This window comes from Colletotrichum truncatum (assembly GCF_014235925.2).
Source record: "Colletotrichum truncatum strain CMES1059 chromosome Unknown Contig_0017, whole genome shotgun sequence".
Taxonomy (NCBI): Eukaryota; Fungi; Ascomycota; class Sordariomycetes; order Glomerellales; family Glomerellaceae; genus Colletotrichum; species Colletotrichum truncatum.
The window spans coordinates 53,294-76,860 of NW_027222414.1; the positions used below are offsets into that span (position 1 = coordinate 53,294).

At 50.3% G+C, this 23,567-nt stretch overlaps 8 protein-coding genes across 8 annotated transcripts, besides 2 other annotated features; 4 read left to right on the plus strand and 4 right to left on the minus strand.

Moving 5' to 3' along the window:
• Nucleotides 1–190: 190 nt before the first annotated feature.
• CTRU02_215559 (uncharacterized protein) lies at nt 191–1,699 on the plus strand (the record flags this gene model as incomplete). The annotated part of the gene is made up of 8 exons (XM_070206496.1): nt 191–441; nt 493–534; nt 587–653; nt 705–745; nt 802–891; nt 949–1,291; nt 1,344–1,389; nt 1,599–1,699. The coding sequence occupies 8 exons, from the start codon at nt 191–193 to the stop codon at nt 1,697–1,699; spliced, it is 981 nt and encodes a 326-aa protein (XP_070059796.1).
• A 1,197-nt stretch (nt 1,700–2,896) lies between these two features.
• CTRU02_215560 (uncharacterized protein) lies at nt 2,897–3,331 on the plus strand (the record flags this gene model as incomplete). Its single annotated transcript, XM_036723747.1, has 1 exon — nt 2,897–3,331. One exon carries the CDS (start codon nt 2,897–2,899, stop codon nt 3,329–3,331), a length of 435 nt encoding a protein of 144 aa, XP_036584430.1.
• A 2,772-nt stretch (nt 3,332–6,103) lies between these two features.
• Nucleotides 6,104–7,548, minus strand: CTRU02_215561 (a-pheromone processing metallopeptidase ste23; the record flags this gene model as incomplete). Its single annotated transcript, XM_070206497.1, has 5 exons — nt 6,104–6,164; nt 6,213–6,275; nt 6,475–6,511; nt 6,568–7,276; nt 7,465–7,548. The coding sequence occupies 5 exons, from the start codon at nt 7,546–7,548 to the stop codon at nt 6,104–6,106; spliced, it is 954 nt and encodes a 317-aa protein (XP_070059797.1).
• Nucleotides 7,549–7,912: 364 nt separating this feature from the next.
• Nucleotides 7,913–7,996: a sequence feature (Short protein (CTRU02_215562, KAL0929396.1) was converted to a misc_feature.).
• Nucleotides 7,997–10,606: 2,610 nt separating this feature from the next.
• On the minus strand, nt 10,607–11,597 carry CTRU02_215563 (uncharacterized protein; the record flags this gene model as incomplete). The annotated part of the gene is made up of 2 exons (XM_036723745.1): nt 10,607–11,172; nt 11,225–11,597. The coding sequence occupies 2 exons, from the start codon at nt 11,595–11,597 to the stop codon at nt 10,607–10,609; spliced, it is 939 nt and encodes a 312-aa protein (XP_036584428.1).
• A 1,428-nt stretch (nt 11,598–13,025) lies between these two features.
• CTRU02_215564 (uncharacterized protein) lies at nt 13,026–13,493 on the plus strand (the record flags this gene model as incomplete). Its single annotated transcript, XM_070206498.1, has 1 exon — nt 13,026–13,493. The coding sequence occupies one exon, from the start codon at nt 13,026–13,028 to the stop codon at nt 13,491–13,493; it is 468 nt and encodes a 155-aa protein (XP_070059798.1).
• Nucleotides 13,494–13,883: 390 nt separating this feature from the next.
• CTRU02_215565 (alpha-mannosyltransferase och1) lies at nt 13,884–14,231 on the plus strand (the record flags this gene model as incomplete). Its single annotated transcript, XM_036723742.1, has 1 exon — nt 13,884–14,231. The coding sequence occupies one exon, from the start codon at nt 13,884–13,886 to the stop codon at nt 14,229–14,231; it is 348 nt and encodes a 115-aa protein (XP_036584425.1).
• A 1,005-nt stretch (nt 14,232–15,236) lies between these two features.
• Nucleotides 15,237–15,314: a sequence feature (Short protein (CTRU02_215566, KAL0929400.1) was converted to a misc_feature.).
• A 757-nt stretch (nt 15,315–16,071) lies between these two features.
• On the minus strand, nt 16,072–17,003 carry CTRU02_215567 (PHO85 cyclin-1; the record flags this gene model as incomplete). The annotated part of the gene is made up of 2 exons (XM_036723741.2): nt 16,072–16,505; nt 16,811–17,003. The coding sequence occupies 2 exons, from the start codon at nt 17,001–17,003 to the stop codon at nt 16,072–16,074; spliced, it is 627 nt and encodes a 208-aa protein (XP_036584424.2).
• Nucleotides 17,004–18,826: 1,823 nt separating this feature from the next.
• On the minus strand, nt 18,827–22,648 carry CTRU02_215568 (uncharacterized protein; the record flags this gene model as incomplete). Its single annotated transcript, XM_070206499.1, has 1 exon — nt 18,827–22,648. The coding sequence occupies one exon, from the start codon at nt 22,646–22,648 to the stop codon at nt 18,827–18,829; it is 3,822 nt and encodes a 1,273-aa protein (XP_070059799.1).
• Between the last annotated feature and the right edge of the window lie 919 nt (nt 22,649–23,567).

A 23,567-nucleotide genomic window follows, 5' to 3' on the forward strand; every position in this document is an offset into this window, starting at 1 on the left:
ATAAAAAGTAAGGTTCAGCGGGAAATCAGGTCGGCCTCTGCGCCACAGCTGGTTGTGTATAAAAGATCAGCTTGTTTCGAGGTGGCCGACATTCACCTCGGGCCATCGCATCTTCCCTTCTTTTCTGTAGATTCGGCATCCCTTCAACACGAACCCGACTCACCCAATGAACGTAGAGGGCCTAGAAACTATGAACACCGATTTTGCACCCGAACTTGCCCATGAGGCAATTCTTGACGTTAGCCATCAATATGTCACACCTCCGCAGCAATCTGACGGAACTTCTAATCAGGCAGAACCACAGCATGACGAAATCGACTCAGGGTTGGATGAGGATGAAAACACCCTGTCCGAAACGAAATCCCTGTCGCCTTCCGTCAAAGAATTTGCATATGTGTTCGATAGACGTTACCATAGCGATCGGTTCAAGTCTAAATACTGGTATTTGTGGGCTGGAAGGTACAAACAGGCGTAGGCTTATTCTTTCTTTAGGGCTCCAAACGACGAACCTCAAAGAGATTTTATGAGTTGGTGGTATGCTGGAGAGAACAGAAGCAGCAGATTGTGTCACTAAGCATTTTGCTAGGCACGGCATATGCTACGAAGCCTTTGACCAAAAACATTTCCGTGCTCATATCCGAGACGATGCCCAGGTATGTTCGTTTCCAATCCAGGCTAACGCTTCAGAGCTGATCCAATCGCAGGCGATATTGGATGTCGGAACAGGCAGTGGCGCTTGGGTTGTGTAAGGACGTTTCTGTTAATCATTAATGCTGCCGCTCTGCTAATGAAATACCTAAGAGACGTCAGCGAGGCGTACCGCAGTTCTGTCGTGACTGGAATCGATATGTCTCCGATTATGCCGGAAGAAGTACCGCCGAACGTACTTTTGTAAGCTGGACCGACAGCCCTTGTTTAACGTACGTTGCAAGCTGACTAGCCTCCCAGCGAGATTGACGACTTCAACGAACCATGGACATTCCAGCCAAATTCTTTCGACTACATCCACATGAGGTTTCTCACAGGGTCTATTAAAGATTGGGAATACATCATGAAGCAAGCCTTTGATTGCCTGAAACCAGGCGGTATTCTTGAGAGCTCAGAGCCATCGTTCTTGGTCGAGAGCAGCGACGGTACAGTTAATGAAGAGAGCGCCTGGTCCGGCTGGTACAATATATTCGAGAGATACGGCTCAACATCTGGCCAAACATTTTCTGTTGTGCCGCAGAATGTCCAAGTAAATGCTATGAACCAGGCAGGTTTCCAAAACTTAGAGGTGTTCGAATGCGAGGTAAGCAGTCCGATACGATATTTGGCGGAAGCAGCTCTAAGATTGTGCCCAGATACCAATTGGCGCGTGGCCGCAAACCGAAGAGAAAAAGAAGTTAGGTAAGTACGCAGAAACAATGATGCAAACGGACATGTTGGGCTGTTTGCTATGGCCATGCACTTCGAATGGTTGGACGTATAGCCAAATCAAGGATTATAGCTCCAGGCTACAAAAAGAAATGGATTCGATGCGAACGCACCCCTTTTTTCGACTGAAGAGCGTTTGGGGCCGCAAGCTGTAAAACCCTTTATTAGAGACACATGAGTAGAGAAGCCGACGCCTCCAGCGTCGCTTGTGTCAACTCGGAAGCCAGGATTTTCATCCGCCGCCGCGAAAGGCCTGTCAAATAGGCACTTGTTGTACGCATAGAATACATTCTACTACATATCTCATAGCAATAAGTCTTCGATCTTTTGAACTCCTGTACAGTATGTCTATAAGTATTACACGTTTGACTTGCACTCTACCTTATATGGAGAATGATATGCTGGACCTTGTGTTAGCTATATATTAAAAAGGGCTAAGCTGCAGTACAGCGGGTTCATATTAAAGTCATCAAAGTCTCTCGAGGCGTATCATAAGGTGCATCGGTTGGTGACGAAACATCTCCGATCAGTCACTAATCACACGCACCAAGGTGGCATTAACTTCAGATCAACACGCTTGTCTCTAGCAAGACATAGTGGTATCGAGAGCTAGTGCATGTATTTAGTATGCTAAGCAAGAGAGTAGGGCCTGATTCCGTAACAGAAGACTACACAGTTCTTTGAAGGGGAAGCTCAAGTCATTGAAAGATTGCACAACGTATTCTCAAGTCGCGAATAAACGAGGGTTACTATTGACGTTCGGGGTATTCTTCATTACTAGACAATAAAACTACCGAAGAGAGGGATATCTTTGTCGCCGTTTCCTCCAATGCAGACCACCACATGCTTATTACCTCCCATCGACTTGGTCAATTGCACTGCACCATGAATGGCGTGTGCAGACTCTAATGCCGGAATAATGCCTTCAAGTCGACTTAATAAACGGAAGCTATCTATTGCCTCCTCATCTGTTGCAGTAATGATTTCAACGCGCCCAGAATCCTTCCAAGAACTCAGTTCAGGACCGACTGCCGGATGATCCAGACCGGCCGCGACGGAATGGCTTCGTTCGATTTGACCATGCTTGTCTTGCAGCACATAAGTCATGGCACCCTGGAAGACGCCTCGACTTCCCATTGAGAAGGTGGCGCTGTGACAAGAGCTTTGGAGACTCTTTCCGCCTGCCTCGACACCAACAAGCCTGACTGCGGTGTCGTTCAGGAACGGGGGGAAAAGTCCCGCGGCGTTTGCCCCAGTGCCGACACACGTGACAACTGCATCTGGCAGCTTCCCTATTTTCTCTAGACACTGTCTTTTTGCTTCTTTCCCCATGACTGATTGAAAGGTACGCACAATGAGAGGTATGGGGAAGGGTCCAGTTGGTGTGCCGGCTAAAAAATATGTCGTATCGGTGTCCGCGACACAAGCACGGAAGGCTTCATTCATTGCTTCCCGACGTGTTTGGTCTCCCGTCTTGACTATGTTCGAAAAGGCGACACACGACGGGAAGCATTGCTGGGTAGTTTTTTGTAGCAGTCCGGCAAGTAACTGGGTCGGCAGAGGGAGCCAGTGGGACGATGACGACTGGCACTGCTGTGCAGCTATCGTTGTTTCACCTGGTAAAGGTCAGGGGAAATATCTTGTTATCAGCGACAATGACCCTGTAAAGACTACAGTCAACTCTCGCATCACAGATGTTCTCTTTGGGTTGCAGAAAAACCTGTGGAAAACGATTAGAGGCAGTAGAAAACAGTTGACTGTTTTGTACAATACTGACCGCAGTGGGTTAGGAAGTAACGAGTGTCTGAAGTTGGCATCGGAAAAGGTATTAGAATGGTCTCGTCTAACTGAAATTGAACTCAGTAGGCTATATGGCCCAAAGTTTGAGGGGTTCATCAAGCTAACAAAGTGTTGACGGTGTATAAGGATGTCTCAAGATCAGGGCACGAGGGGCTCATAGGCATCCGCAGGAACGGGAGGAAAGGAGGCATGGATTCGAAAGTTAGTCTAATTAAGCCCTCACGTACGGACTCTATCACTGTGTGCAATAACTAGCCTGAACAGTAGAAGTGAAGCTTATGATATGGAAGATAACCGCCCGGTGGTAGATCATGTATGGCGGTTGAGGTGCTTTCACATGCGAAGGTGGGGTGACTGGTCGGCTAAGTTTTACTTCGCCCTCCAGCTATTGTAACGGTATGGAACGGGATGTATTTATTTTCACAGCTGCGATTTCAATCTTACTTGAGTTCAATAGATGTTTTTCATCAAAGATCAATCAACAAGCATTGTCGGAATCCCGTGTTCAGGTGTTTCCGCGGCCGTTCTGCCCCCGGCTGCCCACGTGACGGGCAACCAGATGGGATATATCTTCAACGACTTCAACCCATACTCTTCTGCAACGACTTAACCAGGTAGAAGTCATGTAGACAGTCTCCCGCAATAACGTTAGTGAAACCCTATTTTCGGGTACCCCTTCTGATCCCAACTTAAACAAAAGCCACGCCGGTCCCCGCACGGCGAACCCAGCCCCGGATGCCGAAACATTGATGCCGAAACATTGATGCCGAAACATTGATGCCGAAACATTGATGCCGAAACATTGATGCCGAAACATTGATGCCGAAACAAGCGGGTCTGCCTCGGGATTTGCGCCGAGTTTCGGTATGTTTGTTTCTTATAATTCGCCATCACGTTTTCTGCCCCAAAATCATAAACAATAAAAGTTTACACTGGCCTCCAGCAAGTTCCACATCTTTTATTCCAATACGTTGTGATCCATTTCATAGACATTGACATACAGGTTGAATCATAGTAGGACATATGGTAAATCGACCATTCTCGTCCGTAAGCCTGATTTGTTCTGCCTTGAATAACCTCCCCCGTGTATACGCTACCTAGTGGTCGTTGAATCCCTCATATTACAGAAGACATCTGCAAAAGAATATAATCAAGTTCGCAGCTCAAGAAGTGGACATATTCTCCAAATCCTTGCTGTGGAGCCACAGTTTGTACTGGCCGTGTCCGGTCCTCTTATAGAAACTCCTAATCACGTCACACGCATTTGCCGTCGAAGATTCGCCTTTGACTGCTATGTATCAGTTCGGTGAAACTTATGGATCATCTTGCGCATGGTCTCACCTAGCTCGTTAAGGTGTTCTTCAGAGACCCAAACGTCTCTGGACTGGATGGATACTCTGAATGGCCCGGCATAGTTATATAGCAATTGTGATCTTGGGTGTCGGTGAGTCGGGAGAATAATGAGCAGATGGAAAGAGGCTAAGTTGTGTATACTTTCGACCAAGAGAAGTTAACATGAGACGATTACTGACTTTTAGTTATAGGCCTAAATTTCTGTTGAAATTGTAAGAGCATCCCTCTTTCTCGTATTTTGATATATTATGAAAGCCGTAGCATGGACAAGCATGACTATACAGTCTAAGTAACCAGCCTCATCCTCGAAATATCATCTAACAATATACAATATACCCACCCATACCAACAAAAAACCCCAAAAAGAAGTCAAACCAAGAGAGAGGTAGATTCAATATATACTCTACATCGGCGAATTTTGGGTCATCCCAACGATACTTTATAGTGACGTTGTCTTCGATCTCTGTTGCGGAACCCGGAAAATTGCCCTCATATTTGTTGGTAATATCCAGACCAGAATGGCTAAATCGATGTTCGTGCCCTGGCAGACACAACATGGGGAAGATTCGGCGTCCCTGACCCAGGTTAAGCGATATTGGACAAGGTATTTCACTAAAAGGGTATCTTACCGTCTTGGACCTAAAATCGAAGCAGTTTGGATCCATATTGGACTGCTTTTGCTTCTATGTTGTTTGTTGCTTGTACTATAGGCAATGGGTAGAAGGCAGGAAGCTGGGAGATGGAGGAAGTGAAGTAACGAGGTGTGTGAAAGATATAATGAATGGTGGGCGTCTGGGGCGCCCTTCGCCTTCGCCAACATCATGATTCACTCTTTCTGACGCTTAATAAGTTGCATCCCACATCGGTAAGACAATCTGGCAAGGTTTGGGCTTCCGGAGGGATCTGCGGGCTATGGTCAGCCTCGCTCAATGCGAGACGGACAAGGTGATTGAGTGACTCATATTGTCAGGGGTTGAAGCATGAAGAAGGAGATAGTTACTCCTTCGCCTACAGGATTGGGACAAGTATGGTCGAAAATTTAAAAACTATGGAGGGCATCGACCTGGACTGTCCCAAATGCATTTCAAGGAGTAAAAACAGAACGGTTTTCAACGGACGTGAACCGCGTACCCGAACCAGTAAACCCGGATTCCTTCGGCCTGACATTCTTCTCTATGATGAAGGCGACCCATTGCCTGAGCCAAAAGTGGAACGTATCAAGGAAGATCTCGGCCGCCGCCTCGATATACTTCTCATTATGGGTACGAGTCTTACTCCATCCGGAGTCAAGCGTCTTGTACAGGATTTTGCGAAAGTTGTTCACAGCCAAAGTGGAAAGGTTTTATTTGTGAATAACAAAAGGCCCAACAAGGAATGGACTGGTGTAACGGACTTCTGGGTTGAATGGGAGTGTGACTCCTGGGTGGAGGATCTGTGGAGTCGTCACCCGGAACTTCAACCTCCAGAAAGCCAACTATTTTACCGCATATCTCAAACACCCGAAGGTACTGCCTCAGAAAAGGACATTATAGACTTAACGAACGAGGAAGATGAACAGGGCACCATTCAGTCTCCAATGCTCTGCCTTGAGGAGACTAAACATGGGGAAAAGCGTAGATACGATGATGATGGCGGCAACTCACCGGAACATGGTCAATGTTGGAAGATAATCAAGAGGGCCGACGGGCGCCAGGTTATTGACCTCACTGATTATTAGTTAACTGTTCTCTAGTAGCGCAATCTAATTTATGTAGTGCAAAAGCCTTCGCCGAAAGACATGAAATCACTCAACTAATGTGATCTGTTGAAGCGGATTTTGTAAGTGGCTCAGCTTCTCTCGTGATTGTGACTGTGCACCGAAGGTGCCTGAATCACAGCTGTTCAATTGCTAGTAGCCAGGCATACCTAGTGAGCGCCCTAATGTGCTCCGCGTCCTTTTGCACTATAGAGCGAATTGTCAGCATGCTACTACAAGGGATTAAATATGCATCTGCTTACCTTGCTCAAAGTCATAATATCCGCTGACGATCTGATGCCAATGACTTTCGCTCTCCTCGTCCAGGTTCTCGAACTTCTCGAGGAGTTCGTTGATCAAGCTACGCTTATGGCCCTTAAATTCAGACTCTGACATCGAATCTAAGTTATTCGAGAACAAGTTGAGGAAGGCTTCGATTCTCGACTCCAAGTACGTGCGCTCACTCTGGATGATGAAGTTGAAGCCGTATATGGTGGTAAAGCCTCTCACTCCGCTGAAAACAACGTATCCGAGCTGCTCCTTGTTTCGGAGTTGATCGAAAGCTGGCTCATCAGACATCTGGTCGAACAACTTGGTCTTGGCGCGAACAAGACGGTCAACCTTGTCACCAACATAGAGGCATACCTCAACACAATGATTTACGTTTGCGGGGTCCTTCAACGTCTTCTTATAGACATAATTCGACCCGGGGGGGATAACTAAGGACCGAATAATGGGCCAATGAGGTCGCGGCAGAACGCGGCGCTTCAGAATCGTCTCAATCATATCGGTCATCTTCAGAGCATCCTCCTTGTGGAGGTTTCCATGCACAAATGTCTCGATGTGCATCTGTGAAAGCATCTGCTTCTTGAACTGGCGAACATCCTCGGCAGTAATGTTAGGCAACTCAGCTAGAGACTCCTCCACGACGTAGTAGTGCTCAGAGTTGAGCCAAGTCGTATTATAGGAGACCTGGCTATGCGGTTGCTTCAACTCCCAGTTATTATATCCCCGGTTGAGGCTCTCTTTGATAATTTCGAGATTGACGAGCTCGACGTTGTCATCATGTCGCCAAAATATTTAAGGCTTTGGAACATACAGATGAACAAGTTCCCTTGGGAGAAGCGCTGGGTGGGGTTCGGAGACATTTGGGGTCTCACGTGGGCATTTGCAAACATTGCTGTCGTGGACTTCGTTCGCTTCAAAAGCCCCATAACCTGGTCCTTCACTGCCTGCGGCTTCATTATGACAGAGGGCTGCGTAGCTACTTCAAACACAAACTTGAGTGATGCAGCAATTTGTTTTCCTTGGATTCTGGACTTGCTTTTCAGCTCTAGCATTCTGAAAATGAGGCATGCCACAGTATTCGCAAGGTTTAACTGTGCCCTAGCGTGAGCCACATCATCGAGCCAGGCCATCGTATTCCCACGAGCATCTCCGTTTGGATTCGTTACATCACGGATGAGCCAGCCCTCGGTTGCCTGTACGTAGCCCAGACGCCCCCAGGGGTGCGGTCGTGTTGTAAGAAGATCGGGCGGGATGTACCAGGGGGTACCTGCCCGATCTTCGGTTTTGGTAGCCAGCTTAAAGTTGGCAATCACAGCGCCGATGGATTTACAAGCCCGATCTTTACAGAAACGAGGCGATTGTGTTTCTTTGGCTGTGTTACACTCCGGTGACGGCCTCGAGTAACAGTTGTGCTTTGACTTCCGCGGGTTGGACCGAACAAGTGACTCGTCGCGTATTCCAAGAGCCAAACGAAGATTTGCAACACGTCTCTCACCATGTCTTGTCAGCTTTCCATTCCTATCACCTAGTCTTTGGGGATGAGTAAGGTTACAATAAACGTGCTGGGTTTCGTCGGAGCTGATGGTCCTCTTTGGTGTAACACCGATTCAGGTCGCTCCCGCCTGCTTACGCGCAAGACGACGTTGTTCAGACTCACAACTGAGAATTATCGGTTGGTGGTAAGCGCAGGTTTCCGTAGAAAACCCGGGCGGATCCTTGTAATATATTAGTAAGGACCTCGTTCTTACTTAAGTTTTGAAATTTGGCTTCGAAACTTGAATCACTTGGAGACGTAGACTCTGTTGGTGAAACAAAATGTGAAAGCATGGCCTCGAAGTTTCAATTAACTTGAAAAGTAAAGTCTACTGGTGAGATCCAATCGAAATCATGATATGTTGAGTCAGAATTTCATAGTTCCACAGAGTACTTAAGAACAGCCCCCGCCCCTCCTTCCCCTCACATCTACCAGGTTGCTTTCGTATCGTATCTTACTCGCCTCATCCGCCTTCCCAGTTATCAGAGTTAGGATCTCATATTAATGTACGGTCAGACTTCTGTCATTTTGCCCCCCCAAGCTAACGATGCGGGCACTTCTACCAGTCGAAATTCAATATGACCAGGAGTAGACAAGTTCCACTCCTTGAAGGGGATGATAACCCTACACCTGTCTGTCGGTTGTGTGGAGCGCCTACTAGTTTGCGTGTCACTAGGTCGTCCAACCGCAAAGGCAATGCCGGGAGACCGTACTACATATGCTGCCCCTGCAAGAAGTTCTCCTGTTTCGCGGACCGCCGAGGTTGCCACCCAAGCAATCCTGTTTGCTACTGTGGACACCCCGGTAGGATGCAAGTTGCCGGTCATGAACGGAATCCATCCGGTGGGCTTCACTATGTTTGTCAGCGGGGAACTTGTGACTTCTACTTGCCTCACGTTGATGAGAAAGAGCGGCAGGTGTGTGTGGTTGACGAGGCCATGATATCTCTTCTAAGCAAACTTTCTATCATATAATACTCATACACGAGTTCTTAAATCTGTTCACACCTTGATTTCCGGTAAAGAATGCAGTTCTTGTGAAAGATAATTGTTGGAATAACCCGTCGGAACCCAGGGGGTACGCGGTGCAGAAGTGGCCAGCAGCGAAATGTCCATCTGCTATTTCTTTGCAATAGAATTACATGGATTTCACCACTTTTTCACGGCGTGATTTCCCCGGCAGCCCGTGTATCACGATCTTCCTCTTTGCTTCGTCAAGCGACTGGACATGACCATAACAATGGCTCTTGTTGAAAAAGAATTGTTAAACGGCTTGGTCGGCTCTTAGCCAATCCCCCCTCCCCCCTCTTATATTTGGAACGGCCCCTGATCCGGAATACCTCGTTGATATTCTACAGACAACGTAGTTCTTAACATAATAAGATGTGATAGTATGTTTTAACATACAGTTAGCGTGATCGAATTTCGAGATCGAGAAACTTATCATCCATGGCAAAGATTCCAACTGGGAAGCATTTAGAGAAGTGAAACGAAGATCATCGGGATTCTCCTTGAAAGTTGTTGAGCTGGTCACTAGAGCTATACGTATTCCGCAGCTCCTTGCAGGTGGATTGCTCAATGCCAGTAAATACACACTATGTAGAAATTACTCCACTTGATTTGAGTGACGCATAGGTCCAAATAGTGACATCCACGTTGTGAATTTGCGAATTGCGTAAAAATTGCAGACACGCATGAAATTGACGCTCGTTTCCAACCCGCAGGCAGTCTTGCACAAGCATGAACTCCTTGTCCTCGTCGAAGCAAACACCAAAAAGATCCCCAACGCTTATAATTTCAACTAACATCCGCCAACAAGGCTTCTGTGAGGTATCCGTGATGTCTTCTGCGGAAACAAGGTCCCGCCTGTCGGAATTATCAGCGCGCACAATGTTGAAAACAAGCGATGAAAATGGATTCCTGTTGGCACCAGCTGATTCGGTTGATATCGGCACTAAATTCTCAGAAGAACTCGTATCAGCGTTCCTCAGAAAAGCTCCTGTGTCTTCGTATTCCTCGAACCCAGAAGGATTCGTTGGAGAAGATCCGCATACGACAATAGAATCATCCTCGGGATTAGGAAGAGGGTAGTCCATCAAGCCCGATAGCGACACTCCAGCCGTAGAATCCAATGGGATAGACCTGTGACAACCCAGTCGATTTTGCAAATCCTGTCGCGCTATTGTCTCCATCGTTTCACACAGATCGGTGACTATAGACTTGTATAGCTTGTATGCTTTCGGCTTGGTTGATGGTGGCGGCCTCCATGCGAGATATAATTTGTGGTGACAGGAAGAGACGATGAAGGAGGACGGATGGCTCAGTAGAAACCTTTGACACAAAAAACAACTTTTCTTACTCACTCCCATAAGACGAAAGGAGGGTGCCAGCTCCTGATGATGATCGTAGAAGCCAACGAGCTGCATCTCGGCATGCACAGCAAGGCGGAGATGACAGGCGCGACGGAAGCGGACTTCGGGATTAGGAACGCTCCAAACCTTGGCCAGTCTCATCGTCCTCACGATCTCCAACTAATCTGCGGAGGACTTGGCTTAATGGCTGTTCGGTATCCGGAATCGAAAAAATGAGTTTCGGGGAGGATTGGACAGTCTCAACCCGCATTGGACAGAACAAATCAGGGTATTCCGCCGCAAGCTGACATAGCGCTCTCGATGCAACTGCGTATCTACCCAGTTTATATATGTTGTATATCCACCGCGGCAGTTGGGAACCTTGGACAGAGAAGACCGCTTCAAGGTAATTAGAGTACTCCCATTTTGCTTTCTCGGCCCACTGGACGTGAGGCAGCAAGCGTAAAGGAGAAGCGTTCGCTGGAACGGCCGTGACAGCAACGAGGTTTCTCAGCCACGACGAGAATTGCTGGACTCCAGCAGGTTCAAACTCCGAATCCAGTTGCGGCAAGACCTTCTCTATCGCAGAGATTTGTGACTGAACCTTCCGAAGCTCTGCAAAGTAGTGACGGATTTTCTCTATATCGAGGCTAATAATTTTTATCAAGATATCTGCCTTTCGTTCTAGTGTCAGAACTACCGAATATATCAGCAATTGCCTTTTTTTTAGGAGAAGAAGCCATTTCACCCATAGTGGAAGCGACGTTTAGATCCGCCATCAAGTCTCGAAGACGAAGTAGCGTTGAGTTGCACACCCCGGCATTGCTGGCAATGCGAACGATCGTTCCCTCTGGCGCTCCCAATTCCATGGTTGCGGCCGACACTCTATCGCCATCTCTGTGTGTCGAGGCCAGGAGGGCCATAGAATCGAGAAACTTCCGTATAAGGAAAACTTCCCGGGACACATCTGTATCGTGGGGATGACGATCGAGGCTATGAGAGGTGGGGTTGCCCCGCACTGGGTCAAGCATGTGGAGGAGCGCGGCATCCTCGATAAACCGCTTCTGTACGTTGCCAGTAATTTCAAAGACTGTCATAATTGTTACGAAGACGCCGCTCATGAGGTCTTGAACTAATGCCCGGTGCCCCAAGGGACTAAAAGAACGCAGTGGAAGTGGCGAGAGCAGGCAGGCCCTAAGTCAGTAAGGCCCTCGCTTTTTAACATGTCGGTCACTTCGGCAAGACTGGCCAAACTTAGGATGCTGGTGTGGTGTGAAATAATGTTTGTTGAGTCATCAGCGGATTGCACGTCTGCTTCTGGGCTAGAATGATATTTCACAGGGTCATGCTGGCACCAGGGAGAACCTGCCAACCTACTTACCCCACTTTGACGTTCGACATTGCTCGACAGGCTTAGGGTCACGGAGCTACATATCTTGGTCCGCCATGCAGGGCAAGCTGTAACGGGACACACGCATGTGTATGGACCGCAACGTGGGCGGACCGGTAACCACGGTGAGATGGAAAAACAATTTCGCCTTTCGAGCAGATCCGTCCCCAAGGGTTTGCAAAGCGTCTGCGGGGCCGTATCTGTTCTTGAGTCAGCCAAACCAAAAAGATGAGCGACGACGACAAGGACTAGTCACTTCTTTAGCTTAGCCGGCGCTATCACGCATCCATCGTCTCGTAGTTCGTCGAAATAGGTAATGAGTGCAACCAGCAAGAGCATGTTAAGTCTCTCTCTTCCATCAGCAGCTTCCAGTGTCTCCAGCCAAAGGCTCGAGCTGCCCCGCCGGTCGATCAACGCCTTCCGCCAGCAGCGGTACGTCGCGCTGTCCTGCACCTGGACTCCGTCGAAGCATGAAGACCCGAAAATCGGGCAGTACCCCGTCGAAAACTGGGACGATGAAGACACCTAACTGTCGCCAATCCGGAACTGTATCCTCGATCGCGTCCTCCACTACACGCACCACACGAACATTCGCTTCCTTTAGAATGATGCTCACTGTATTCGTCAAGACACATGCGGCGTCGACGATTGCGCCCGTCATTCCCGCTGCGTCCAGAAACGCGACACCATACAAGCCATAGACCTCGTGTACCAGCTCAGCGAGCACCCGGTAGCCCTACTGGGCCGGCCGCTGAAGACCAGATCCGAGTTGTGCCTCCTTGTCCGAATTCTCTCGGGGAGCTCGTCGACAGCGATCGCGAGTTTAAGCTTCATACAGCGATAAATACACTGTTGCTCTCAGCGAATCACGCAGGACAGCTGTTGGTGTCAAGCATGGACATTCCAGAGAACTACCGCGGCGGAACGCAGATGCAGCTATTGATCCGCCACAATCCGTCCGTAGAGCCGCTGAACGTGCAGACCAATCGGCGAGATACCGGGCGAGCTGTGCATACTGTCCGTTATGTTCTCCGTACAGGTGACGCGGCTATACGTACAGTGGTTGGCAGCAAGTAACGAAGACGAACTGCTTAAGCAAGCGAAGGCACAAGCACGCGAAGCGACCAAAGACGGCGCCACCCCGCAGGTACAGTTTCCTATGATGAAGTCAACAACGCTCAACGCGGCAAGGCCAAAAATGCCACAAGAACGTGCGTTGCCGGAAAAGGTCGGACGATTCTCCAAAAGAGTCGACAAGGCGCTGCCAGGAAAGCATACGCGCCAGTTATATGACGAGCTCACCTGGAAAGAAGCCTCCACTCTTGCACAGCTTAGAACCGGACCGGCGAGACTGAACTACTATTTGCATCGAATAGACGTAGTGCCCTCACACGTCTGTGTCTGCGGCCGAGCGACAGAGACAGTTGAGCACTTCCTCTTCCGCTGCACAAAGTGGACGACACATCGGGCAGAGATGCTCCAATGCACAGAAACACAGAGAAGTAACATATCCTTTTACCTTGGAGGCAAAAGTGCAACGGATGACGATAAATGGACGCCAAACATGCAAGCAGTTCGAGCGACTATACGCTTCGCGCTGGCGACAGGCCGGCTGGACGAGAGATGACAGACGGAAGTGGAGGACACCTAACACATTCAACCCGACAAAACCCTAACCAACCATCAACCCGTGACAGACAGCAGGCACTGCTTTAACCGCCGTAGATAGGACGTTGAACACTTGGGGAATAGGCCTCAAGATGGCATGCTAATACAGTACACGATACACTAAACCGCGGGAATCCGTAGCGAGAAGAGCAGAAAATGGAGGAGTAAGGATAAGTGGAGACAGTATGGGCTGTAAAGAGACCATGGTACAAAGTCAGAAATGTATGTACGTGTAATCAGCTTTAGTTGCCCTTTCGGCTCTGCCGCCGGGCGTAATAAATTGTGTGTGTGTGTGTACACGAAAAACTCTTACAACAATTTTCGGTGAAGACACATTTCCTAGACAACGATGGCAGCCACGTTTGAAGATGGTGTGAGCTCTATGGCCTTATTGCAACAGCGTACTCTGCCATGGCTGCGATATAGGCTCCGAGACCTAACAAAATCCCTGTTCATTTTGCTCTCCGTTCTTTGGCTTTATAATACTTTGTCCCTCCGCAGCAACATTCCACAGCTAAACAATGATCGGTGCATAACGAAGCACATCATTCTGGGTGACAGCCTAGCCCGACCAGACTGGGTAAAGCCGAACAAGGAAAGCATTATTCCGCGGAAGATTTGGCAGATTATTCTATCTAGAGACGGCACAAAAAAAACTTCTATGTCACCCACCAAGTTGAAAGGGATAGTAATGTAGTTAGCCTTGAACATTGATTATACTTAGTAAGTATCGTTATCCAAAGTTAGTATAGTATTAACGGCCCCTTTACTAATCTAATTGGCATATAAATAGTATGCTCCTAGGTGATACTGCGAGTTGGTTGTTGTAAAAGTAGAGATCACCTTCAGACTCCCACGTGGGACCCTCGTAACTCGCTCATTTCACGCCATTAGTAGAGATAGCCGTTGTCCGTCTTGTAGCATGCGACGACGGATTCGGTGTTCGGGTCCCACACGCCGTTAACGAGGCGGGGACTCTGGACGCACTCTTGCCACGGCGTAGTGGGAGTAGGTGGTGTTGTCCAGAAACTCTCTACGACTGGAGACGAGCCGGAGCGTGAGCCGTTCTTCTTTACGCTTGGCCCAAGGTCGGAACAGAACCCATACAGTGGACAACTGGCAGCAATGGCATACGCGTTGCGCAGACCGTTGTCAGGCGTTACAGGCGAAAGAGTTACGCTAGTGACAAGTAACAAAGCGGCGGTCCTACGCTTAAGCGGCCACACCAACAGTCCGGACAAGAGTTTTTACGGTGTATCTACGACTCGGTAAAGGACCTTCGACGAGACGACAACACTCTGACAGTCCAACGGACGCCCACAGGCGAGGAAGACGAATTGCTCAAGGAAGCAAAGGCACAAGCGCGCGAAGCGACCAAAGAGGGGGCCATCCCGCAGACCCAGTTTCCAACGATGAAGTCAACAACGCTCAACGTAGCACGATCGAAATGTCTACCGGAACGAGAACTGCCGGAAAGGGTCGGGAGATTCTCTAAAAGGGTTGACAAGGCACTACTAGGGAAGCATACCCGTCAACTTTACGACAAGCTCACGTGGAAAGAGGCGACCACACTAGCGCAGCTGAGAACAGGGATGGCACGACTGAATGGTTATCTGCATCGGATCGACGTAGCGCCTTCACAGAGCTGTGATTGCGGGCAGGCGGCGGAGACGGTTGAGCATTTCCTTTTCCGCTGTACAAAATGGACGATACATCGTGCAGAGATGTTATAGTGCACAGAAACATAGAGAAGCAACATATCGTTCTACCTTGGCGGTAAGAGCCCGTCGGACGACGACAAATGGATGCCAAATAAGCAAGCGGTTCGAGCGACGATACGATTTGCGCTGGCAATAGGCCGGCTGGACACAAGGTAATGAGAGACGGAAGTGGAGATCAACCCCCAACACATCAAAATCGACATAAACCCAACTACATAACAACCCGCGCCATGGACAGCAGGCACCGCTTCAGCCGCCGTATATAGGACGTTGAATACTTGGAGAAGTAACTTCAAGATGGCATGCTAATAATACAACTAAAACCACGGGAATCCGCAGTGAGAAGGCAGATATGGAGGTGCAAACAGGAAATGGAGACATCACTTATGGGCTTTAAGGAGACAAAGGCATAAGCTCAGCAATGTACATGTAGTCAGCTTCAGTGGCCCTTTCGGCTCCGCCGCCGGGCGTAATAAATTGTGTTTGTGTGTGTGTGTTTCGTAGCAGCAATTTTACTACAAAAAGATGCTATACAGTACTTGATTCCACATGCTGTCTACATTCATTTTTCGCTTACTATAACTGATCCTTGCAAAGCATAACTGTGATGTAGGCACCCATACGCCTGAGTCGTTCCAATTCGAAAAGACACACATGCATTCTGGGCAGAGTAATAGCCGCGCTGACCCTGTTGTTGTGGCAATCGATGTCGCCGACCATTGGCCTCCGTGAACCGTGTAAATGTTCAGGATGGTGGATAGGAATCCAATCAGTGAGTTTGCCAGCGTGGGACTGCGGCTTTGTCAGTGAAGGGACTTACAAAAGTCGATCAAACACGGCCTCGTACACGGCAATGTGCTGATACACCCAGACGTAGTTCGTACGCCACTTGAACCATAGCCAGGCCAGACCGATGGATGCGACGCCCGAAAGCACAGACGCAAGAGCGATCAGACAGTCGTTGGCCCAGTCCGAGACTGCCTGCCCGACTCTGCCCATGCTTTCGAGGACTTGCGACCGCCTCAGTGACGCGAATGTGGACGGGAATACGATATAGCCCGCCAACAACAGCCACGAGAAGATCTTTGCCAGGAGAGACCACCACCAGTCTATCGCTTTGTCGTTTTCCAGCACCATCTGGTCATATCTCGAGACTGTATAGATTTTGACCTGCTCATTGGTGTCGTACCTGGGAGGGAGGGAGTCGTCGTCGTCGTCTTTCATAATCACCACCTGCGACGTGTAATGCCCTGAGAGGGTTGAGGAACAAAACATATCACCATCTAGCCTGTTCCACCAGCCTTCGCCTCATAATCACGTCCTTCAGCTTTTTTTTTTTCAGCTCGAGTCTCTACTCCATAATTGTCCGCTATTAAATCTAGCAGTAGCCGGTACACCGTCGCCTGATGGGTACGGATTAGACCGTTGAAGAGCCTTATTTTGACAACCTAAAATGCGGTACAATTTGCAAGATAGCTAGCTCTTTCCTGCTCCAATCGCGACCGTGTTGCTCTGAGCAGTTCTTGCAGCTGATCGGTCAAATCAAAAAGCTCACGTACGCGGCCGCTTATGACCCTGCACAGCTGCCGCACCTCCCTGAGCTCGCGATAGAGCGCCAGGTTCTCTTGCCGTAAGACGGCGATGGCCGTATCGTGCTGTTCATCAGCCTGCTTCGTAAGCCGTAGCAGCAGGTCTTCGAGCTCGAACGTGTCGGAATAAACACTCGATGTGCGACGAGGTTCCATCATTGCTGCATCACTTTTCTAGTCTGATTCCGGTCCGTTTAAGTATCTCGAGGCGTCCTATTTCAGCTCAACGAATTTAAGTAGGATTAGTCGCAACTGCCGAGAACCAGAAATCTTCACGATCCGATCGCAAGCATCTAACGGCCATTGTGCTGGCAGAAGTGCAGATGCATCGCTCTTCGAGGTTATCTTACAGTACTGTATCAATCTCAGCTGCCGAGGGATGATGTCCAGGCCGTCGTAGGCCGTCATCGACCATTGCCAACCAGCCGTCTCCACCCGATTGACGAACATACATACTGGCGGATGCCGATCGATTCGAGCAATTCATCCACACCCTCCTTCTCTACGGCTTTTGGTCAGGCGTGTCTCTGCAAAAGTGGTGCCCTTGTGGTAATGCAAGTGGGTCTACATTCAGATCCGGTTCAGGCGCATCGTGTATGACGCCCTCTAGTGCAGAAACTAGAGTAGGGAGCTGACTTCGCTTACACGAAGGGACACTTCGCTATTCTGCACCAACATCCACTTTTGGATCAGCTAATCACACAGATACGTAACGCCTTCAAAGCTGGATCGTTTGCCTTTTGTAGGAGAGTCGCATCTAAAAAATGCTCCTGCCGGACGCTCCCGCCAGACGCTCCCACCAGATGCAAGCACCAGATGTGGCTGCACCGAAGACAAGCAGGGATCCCTCCGATGCGCCAGGCGCTTCCCAGAAACCACTTGGGCCGGGAGCTAGCTTCGTCTCCTGCATGGCTTTGCAACCCTTACTCTCCTTCCAACTCGTCGCCCATTCTAGATCTGTTCTAGACCCCGCCCGCCGGAAGTCAACTACAGCTGTTTGTTTACTCATTCGGAGCCCGCAAGTTTAATGTTTTCTACCAAGCCCCACAACAGCGCTTATCCTGTGATTGATCCAAATGCAAGAATGTTTGTTTCCCAAGGCTTAGGGGGGTTTGTGACATCACTGCTCCAGGGGGCGACCCGACTCTTCTTTTGGGTGGCTTGCAACAGAAGAGAAGGGCGATCGATGTACGTACAGTATCAGCAGAAAGGTCTCTTCAGGCTTGGGTACAGTATTGATCATATGTTGCTTCCTCTTGGCAATACCCTTTCATCTTTCTGAACTTCACCCACACAGACTGGGCTCAGAGTCATTCTTACTGTGCATATGCCACCACGATTAGCAGCGCGAGAATGGCTGCTGTTGAAGCCGGTTATGGATACTTTGAAGTAGCTCTTGATTACGCCCTAGCACTCGCACTGTCGTACACCATCCCGACCCCACATTTTGGTTTGCAAACCAGCCGCTACAGTCAATATCATAGGTCTGCGGAGGTCCATCACAGCAATTTTCGGCTTCTCAAAAATTTGAGAATGTTTGCGAGAGAGGAAGCGACTTATGCTCAATACTGTACGGGAATCTTCATGTCGGGCTGGGCTTCCAGTCCCATTCCATCGCTGATATTCCGTTGACAGTGCTCTGGGAATGCCCAAGAGGTACACACACACAGAGTCAATTACGCCCTGGCTAAGCCATAAAGGGCTCTTACGTCTATCTTACATGCTCTCCTTGTTGAGTTTTTACCCTGATCTCATATAAACCCATAAGCAAGATCCACTCCCGTCTGTGTCATTGGTTACTCCTTCCAATCTTTGCGGTTTCTCGTGAGGGTTAGTAGCAGGTGATCTTGGAGCCCATTCCTCCAAGTGTTCAGGTCCCTATCCTCGGCGGCTGAAGCGAGTCCTGCTGTCGGTGGCACGAGGGTGCGTAAGGGGTTAGTCGGTGGTTGGTGTTGGAAATGTGGTGTTGTGCTGTTGCTGTCCTAAGTTTGATTGATCTGCATATCGAGTCGTCCCGTTGCCATGGCAAACTTCACTGTTTCTCTTACAACGTCCATGTACGGCGACCAATCGTCAGGGTCGGATGCGGTCTTCCCGCCTAAGTAAAATGACAGATTGCCTCTGTGTGTATCAGTTCGTTGAATCATCGGTGCGCGTTGTTCTGTCCACTGGGTGCAACGGAAGAGGAAATGCCCGACCGTCTCTGCTGCTTGTCCGCATGCGCATTGGTCCGAGGGGGCCACTCCAATCTGGTGCAGGTACCAGTTGAGCCTGGCCATCCCCGTCCGTAACTGGGCCAGTATGCTGGCCTCCTTCCATGAAAACGAGTCGTATAGTTGCCGTGTATGCTTTCCCGGCAGGGCGGCGTCGACTCTGTTCGAGAAATTTCCTACCCCTTCCGGTAACCTGCAGTACTTCTGTAGTCCCCTCAATGCCTTTCTGATTGTGGTTGAGTATGCCCTGGTTGGCTTCTTCTTCGGCGTCTTTCCTTGTTGCGTGCTCTCTTTCGCCGCTGCCTTGGCCTCCAGTTTGATGTCAGAGTCTACGCCTGCCGGAAGCCAGAAGAGTGTAATCTTGTTGCCTTTATTTATGAGAGTGTTGACTGCCTTGCATATGCGACGGATCTCTTGTTGGCCTGATTGTTGTCGAGGCTTCCCTGCTGCTAAGACGGCCGCTTTGTTGGTGGAAAACACGTAGATGGCACGATAACGGATCCCTTTCGAGAGGGTCTCCAGCGTCTTTGCTATCGCCGTGAGCTCTGCTGTATATGGATTCTGCTCTTCCCTAGAGCCAGTTGTGTTTGATATTGTCGTCGTGGAGCCGCCTCTCCTGTGAGACAGGGGGAGCAGTATTGCTGTTCCGTATCCTACGATTCCGTTTCTTGCCGAGCTACCTGTGACAGCTCTCACGGCCCAGCCAGTCTGGATCGCCTTGGTCGCTTTGTCGCCGTCTTCTTCCACTACCGTAAGCATTTGGCTTTCCCATGGTGCCTGTGGGAACGCTTCGATGGTTTCCAGCCTGTCCACCGGCAGATTTCGGTATGTTGCGGCCATCTTCTGGAAAGGCGAGATGTGCCTCTTGAAGCCCTGAGGTCTGATACGTCGCAGTGGATGACTCGTAGGCAATGTATGGAGACGCACCCAGAACTTGATCGCTTTCCTGTCAAATCGTTCCTGGGCCGACTGTATGCTTGCTTCTGCTTCGGCAACCGCTGTGGCCACCGTGTTGAATGTTCCAATGATGGCTTGGGCTCCAATTCTCTGTACCCTGTTGATGACCCTCATCTGGGCTGTCCTGCACCTGTGTCTCCAGACGTTCGACGCATAATCTATTGTCGGCGCTACCGCCGCCACGAAGAGTTGCCTTGCCGTTGACGGAGATAGGCCTTTCAGTCGTCTGAGTTCCAACACAGCTTCGAGACCTTTCGTCGCCGCTTCTGCGATGTGTTGCTGAAAATAGAGTTTGGTGTCCATGATCACGCCCAGGACCTTCACGCGGTCTTTGGGCCGAACTGTATCACCCTTGATGTTGAAGGTTGCGTAATCTTCCGGATGTCGCCAGTTCCGCGTGAAGTGTATGATAGCCGTCTTGTCTGCCTCAAATGTCGCCCCGCTTCGTCGTTCCCAATCGAGCGCTCGGTCAATGATGGCCTGGATCCCTTGCCGGTTCGCCTGTCGCGACGGTCCGGTGACCCACGCCGTATAGTCGTCAACAAATGCTAGTGATCCTCCATTCTCATCGGTTTGGTGCTGGACCAAATCCGCGTTGAAGAAAAGGAACAGAACAGGCGACAGCGGCGAGCCCTGAGGCAGCCCAGGTTGAGGCAGGGAGCGGACCTCCGAGTCCTGCCCGTTGATCTGGATGCTTGCCGTTCGTTGCGAGCAGAATGCATCAACCCATTCCACCAGCTTTTCTGGTATTCCTCTCGCCTTGAGTCTCTGGAGCAGTCTTTCTTTATACACTCCGTTATATGCGCCTTTGACGTCGAAGCTGACCAGGCTGAGGACCTTTCTCTTCCTCCACGCTCTGTAGATGTATTCCTGAAGTAACACCAAGGCTTGTTCTGCCGACCTCTGCTTCCGAGCACCGAAATGGCTGGTAGGCAGGAGCCCGTGTGTCTCGACCGCATGAGATATCCTCTCAGCCATCACCGACTCTAAAACCTTCCCCAGTGTTGACAACAGCGAGATCGGTCGCCAAGCCTTTGCAACGGTGTAGTCATCCTTGTTCGGTTTCTTCAGCGGGATGATCTTTGCATGCCTCCACTGCCTCGGTAGTTCTCCCTCGTTCACCGACGTTTGGAACAGCGCATGTACCCGGTGTTTCACTATCGGCCATGTCTGCTTCCACACGGCCACCGGCAACCCATCTTCTCCGGGTGCTTTCCACGATTTGGCTGCGAACAGTTGCCTTTCCACTTCTTCCAACGTAATATCGGGGAATGGCACAGGTGGCCGCTGCGGACGCTGTCCCTCATCTTCGATGTTGTTCGGGAGCGGAGGGAAGAAGGTAGACAGCAGTTCCTCCGCCTGCTCTCCTTTTTCCGCCGTCTTGGAGCCGTCCGCCCTAATAAGCTGGGGGATCTTGTCGAATGAGGCGCCTTTGTCGGCGCCTAAGTACTTGACTGCCTTCCAGATGTTCGTGTCATCGGCCAGAAACCCTTGCCAGTGATTCTTCTTCTGTTGTCGGATTGCGTCATGATACTGTTTCGCCGCTGCCTGCGCTTGCTCTTCTAGGTCCGGCGGGCAGTGGCCGGCCCGTCTCTCCGCCCTCGCTCGGTTCCTCCAGAATGTGTGGATCCGGCGCAGCTGAGTGAGGTCCTCCGTCCACCACCTCTTCGCATACCGAGACGGCTTGGCTGTAGGCGTCAACGCCTCTACTGCTACCGTTACAGTAGACATGAGCCGGTCTGTCTGCTGCTGCACTGTGCCTCCCGTAGGAATACATTGCAGCGCGGCCTCGATCCTGGCATTAATCGCCTTCCATGGCGCGTTCTTGAACAAAAGTCGAGGTTTGCTGTCCGTGTCAGGAGTCGCAATCTCAAACGTTGTCTCAATCGCTTGGTGGTCCGATCCGTGGTCTGTCTCGTGCAAGGCGCATCTTGTCATCATCCTTGCCAGGTCCTCAGATGCGATTGACAGATCGATCGTCGTTGCCGCGTCGTTCTTGTGCCACGTTTTCGTCCCCCGTGGCAGGAGGCTCCTGAGTGACAAGTCGCTCATCAACTCGATGATCGGGTCGGCTTCTCCCTGCCTGGTCGCCGAGACGTCATCTCCTCCCCATAGTTGGTCATGCCGGTTAAAGTCACCAACAAAGACCACGTCCACCACCTCGCCTGCGCTACTCCTGACTCCCGCGATTGCCTGCCGTAACATTGAACATGTGCGGCGAAGCATCTCGGGCTCTTGTGCCGGCACGTACACAGACACAATCAGCACCCGACGACCCGGGAGTCGAAGAACGGCTCCTGTTATGTCCGGTGACGGTATCGGCACTTGCTCCGCTTCGATTTCCTTGTTCACCCACAGCATACTCCTAATGCCCCACCGTCCTTCCTCCCTCCACGCCGTCGGAACCATCCTAGTCCACCTACTGTGCCGCATCGGCACCGTCAAGATCTTCCCCTCTCTCTTCCACACCCACGGTTCCTGCACGGCTATAACCGTGAAATCCTGCAGTCTCTCGTCGTTCATCAGGCTCTCGTGCACTGCATCCTGTTTCCTCACATTCAGTTGAAGAACCTGAAAGTTTCTACTCATGGAGAGATGGGTAGAGCTTCGGACACTTCTTGCTGAAAGACTCATGCGCACCACCGCAAGGAACACACTTCAGTGCCGTTTCACGGCAATCCTTGTGGTGATGGTCCTCCTTGGCGCACCTTCCACACACCAAGCGGTTCGGGCATCGGACTGCCTTGTGCGGAGCGATCTGCTGACATTTGAAGCACTGTTGTGGTCGGGATTGGGGTTTGAACACCCCTGTGGTTCCTGATTCTCCGCTTGCGTGGAAGTAGCCCTCTGAAATAAGTCTTCTGGCGTCGCTGGCTTTGGTCAAGTAGACCGCCATCGATCCGTATGCTTTCGGGTTTTCCTGATCGCTTAGCCATACGATTTTGGCGACAGTAGCGTGGTTTTCCTTGCTAAATTCCTCCGCTGCTTTACTTCTGTACTTTCCTTTCTCCTCCCACACGGATGTCCATCGCACAAAGTCTACCTTGATTGGGTGCAGGTCGTCGTCTCGGACACGTATACCCGGGGCGATCTTTGTCTCCGCGATTTGCTTGACCATTTGGTGTTCCGCATCATCTCGGCAGACAACTCTGATGAGATTCTCACTCCTTGGGTTCACAGTCACGGCCAGGCACCGCCATCCCGCATGCCCGTCCGCACGCATTTCCTTTTCCACTGCCGCCCTGATTGTGCCCGCGCTGGGCTTGCTTCCATCTTCCTCTTCAGCGCTGAAGGTGTCGATCGTGCAGTACAGAGTGTCGGTCGTGTTGGTCGGTGTTGCGCCGGGCGTGCGGGCCCGTGCGTCGCTGTATTGGTTCGTCGAGGCGGTTCGGGCGACAGCGGCATAGGATGGGCTGGAGTCGCTTCGCGCCGGAGCCAGAGCCGTACATGCCTCAAGTTTTTCCCATGTCTTCGTGTTATCGTCTTCAACTTGCTGCTTCAACGCTTGCAGGTCGCTGCGGACTGTCTCCAGCTCGTCCTTGATTGACCGGAG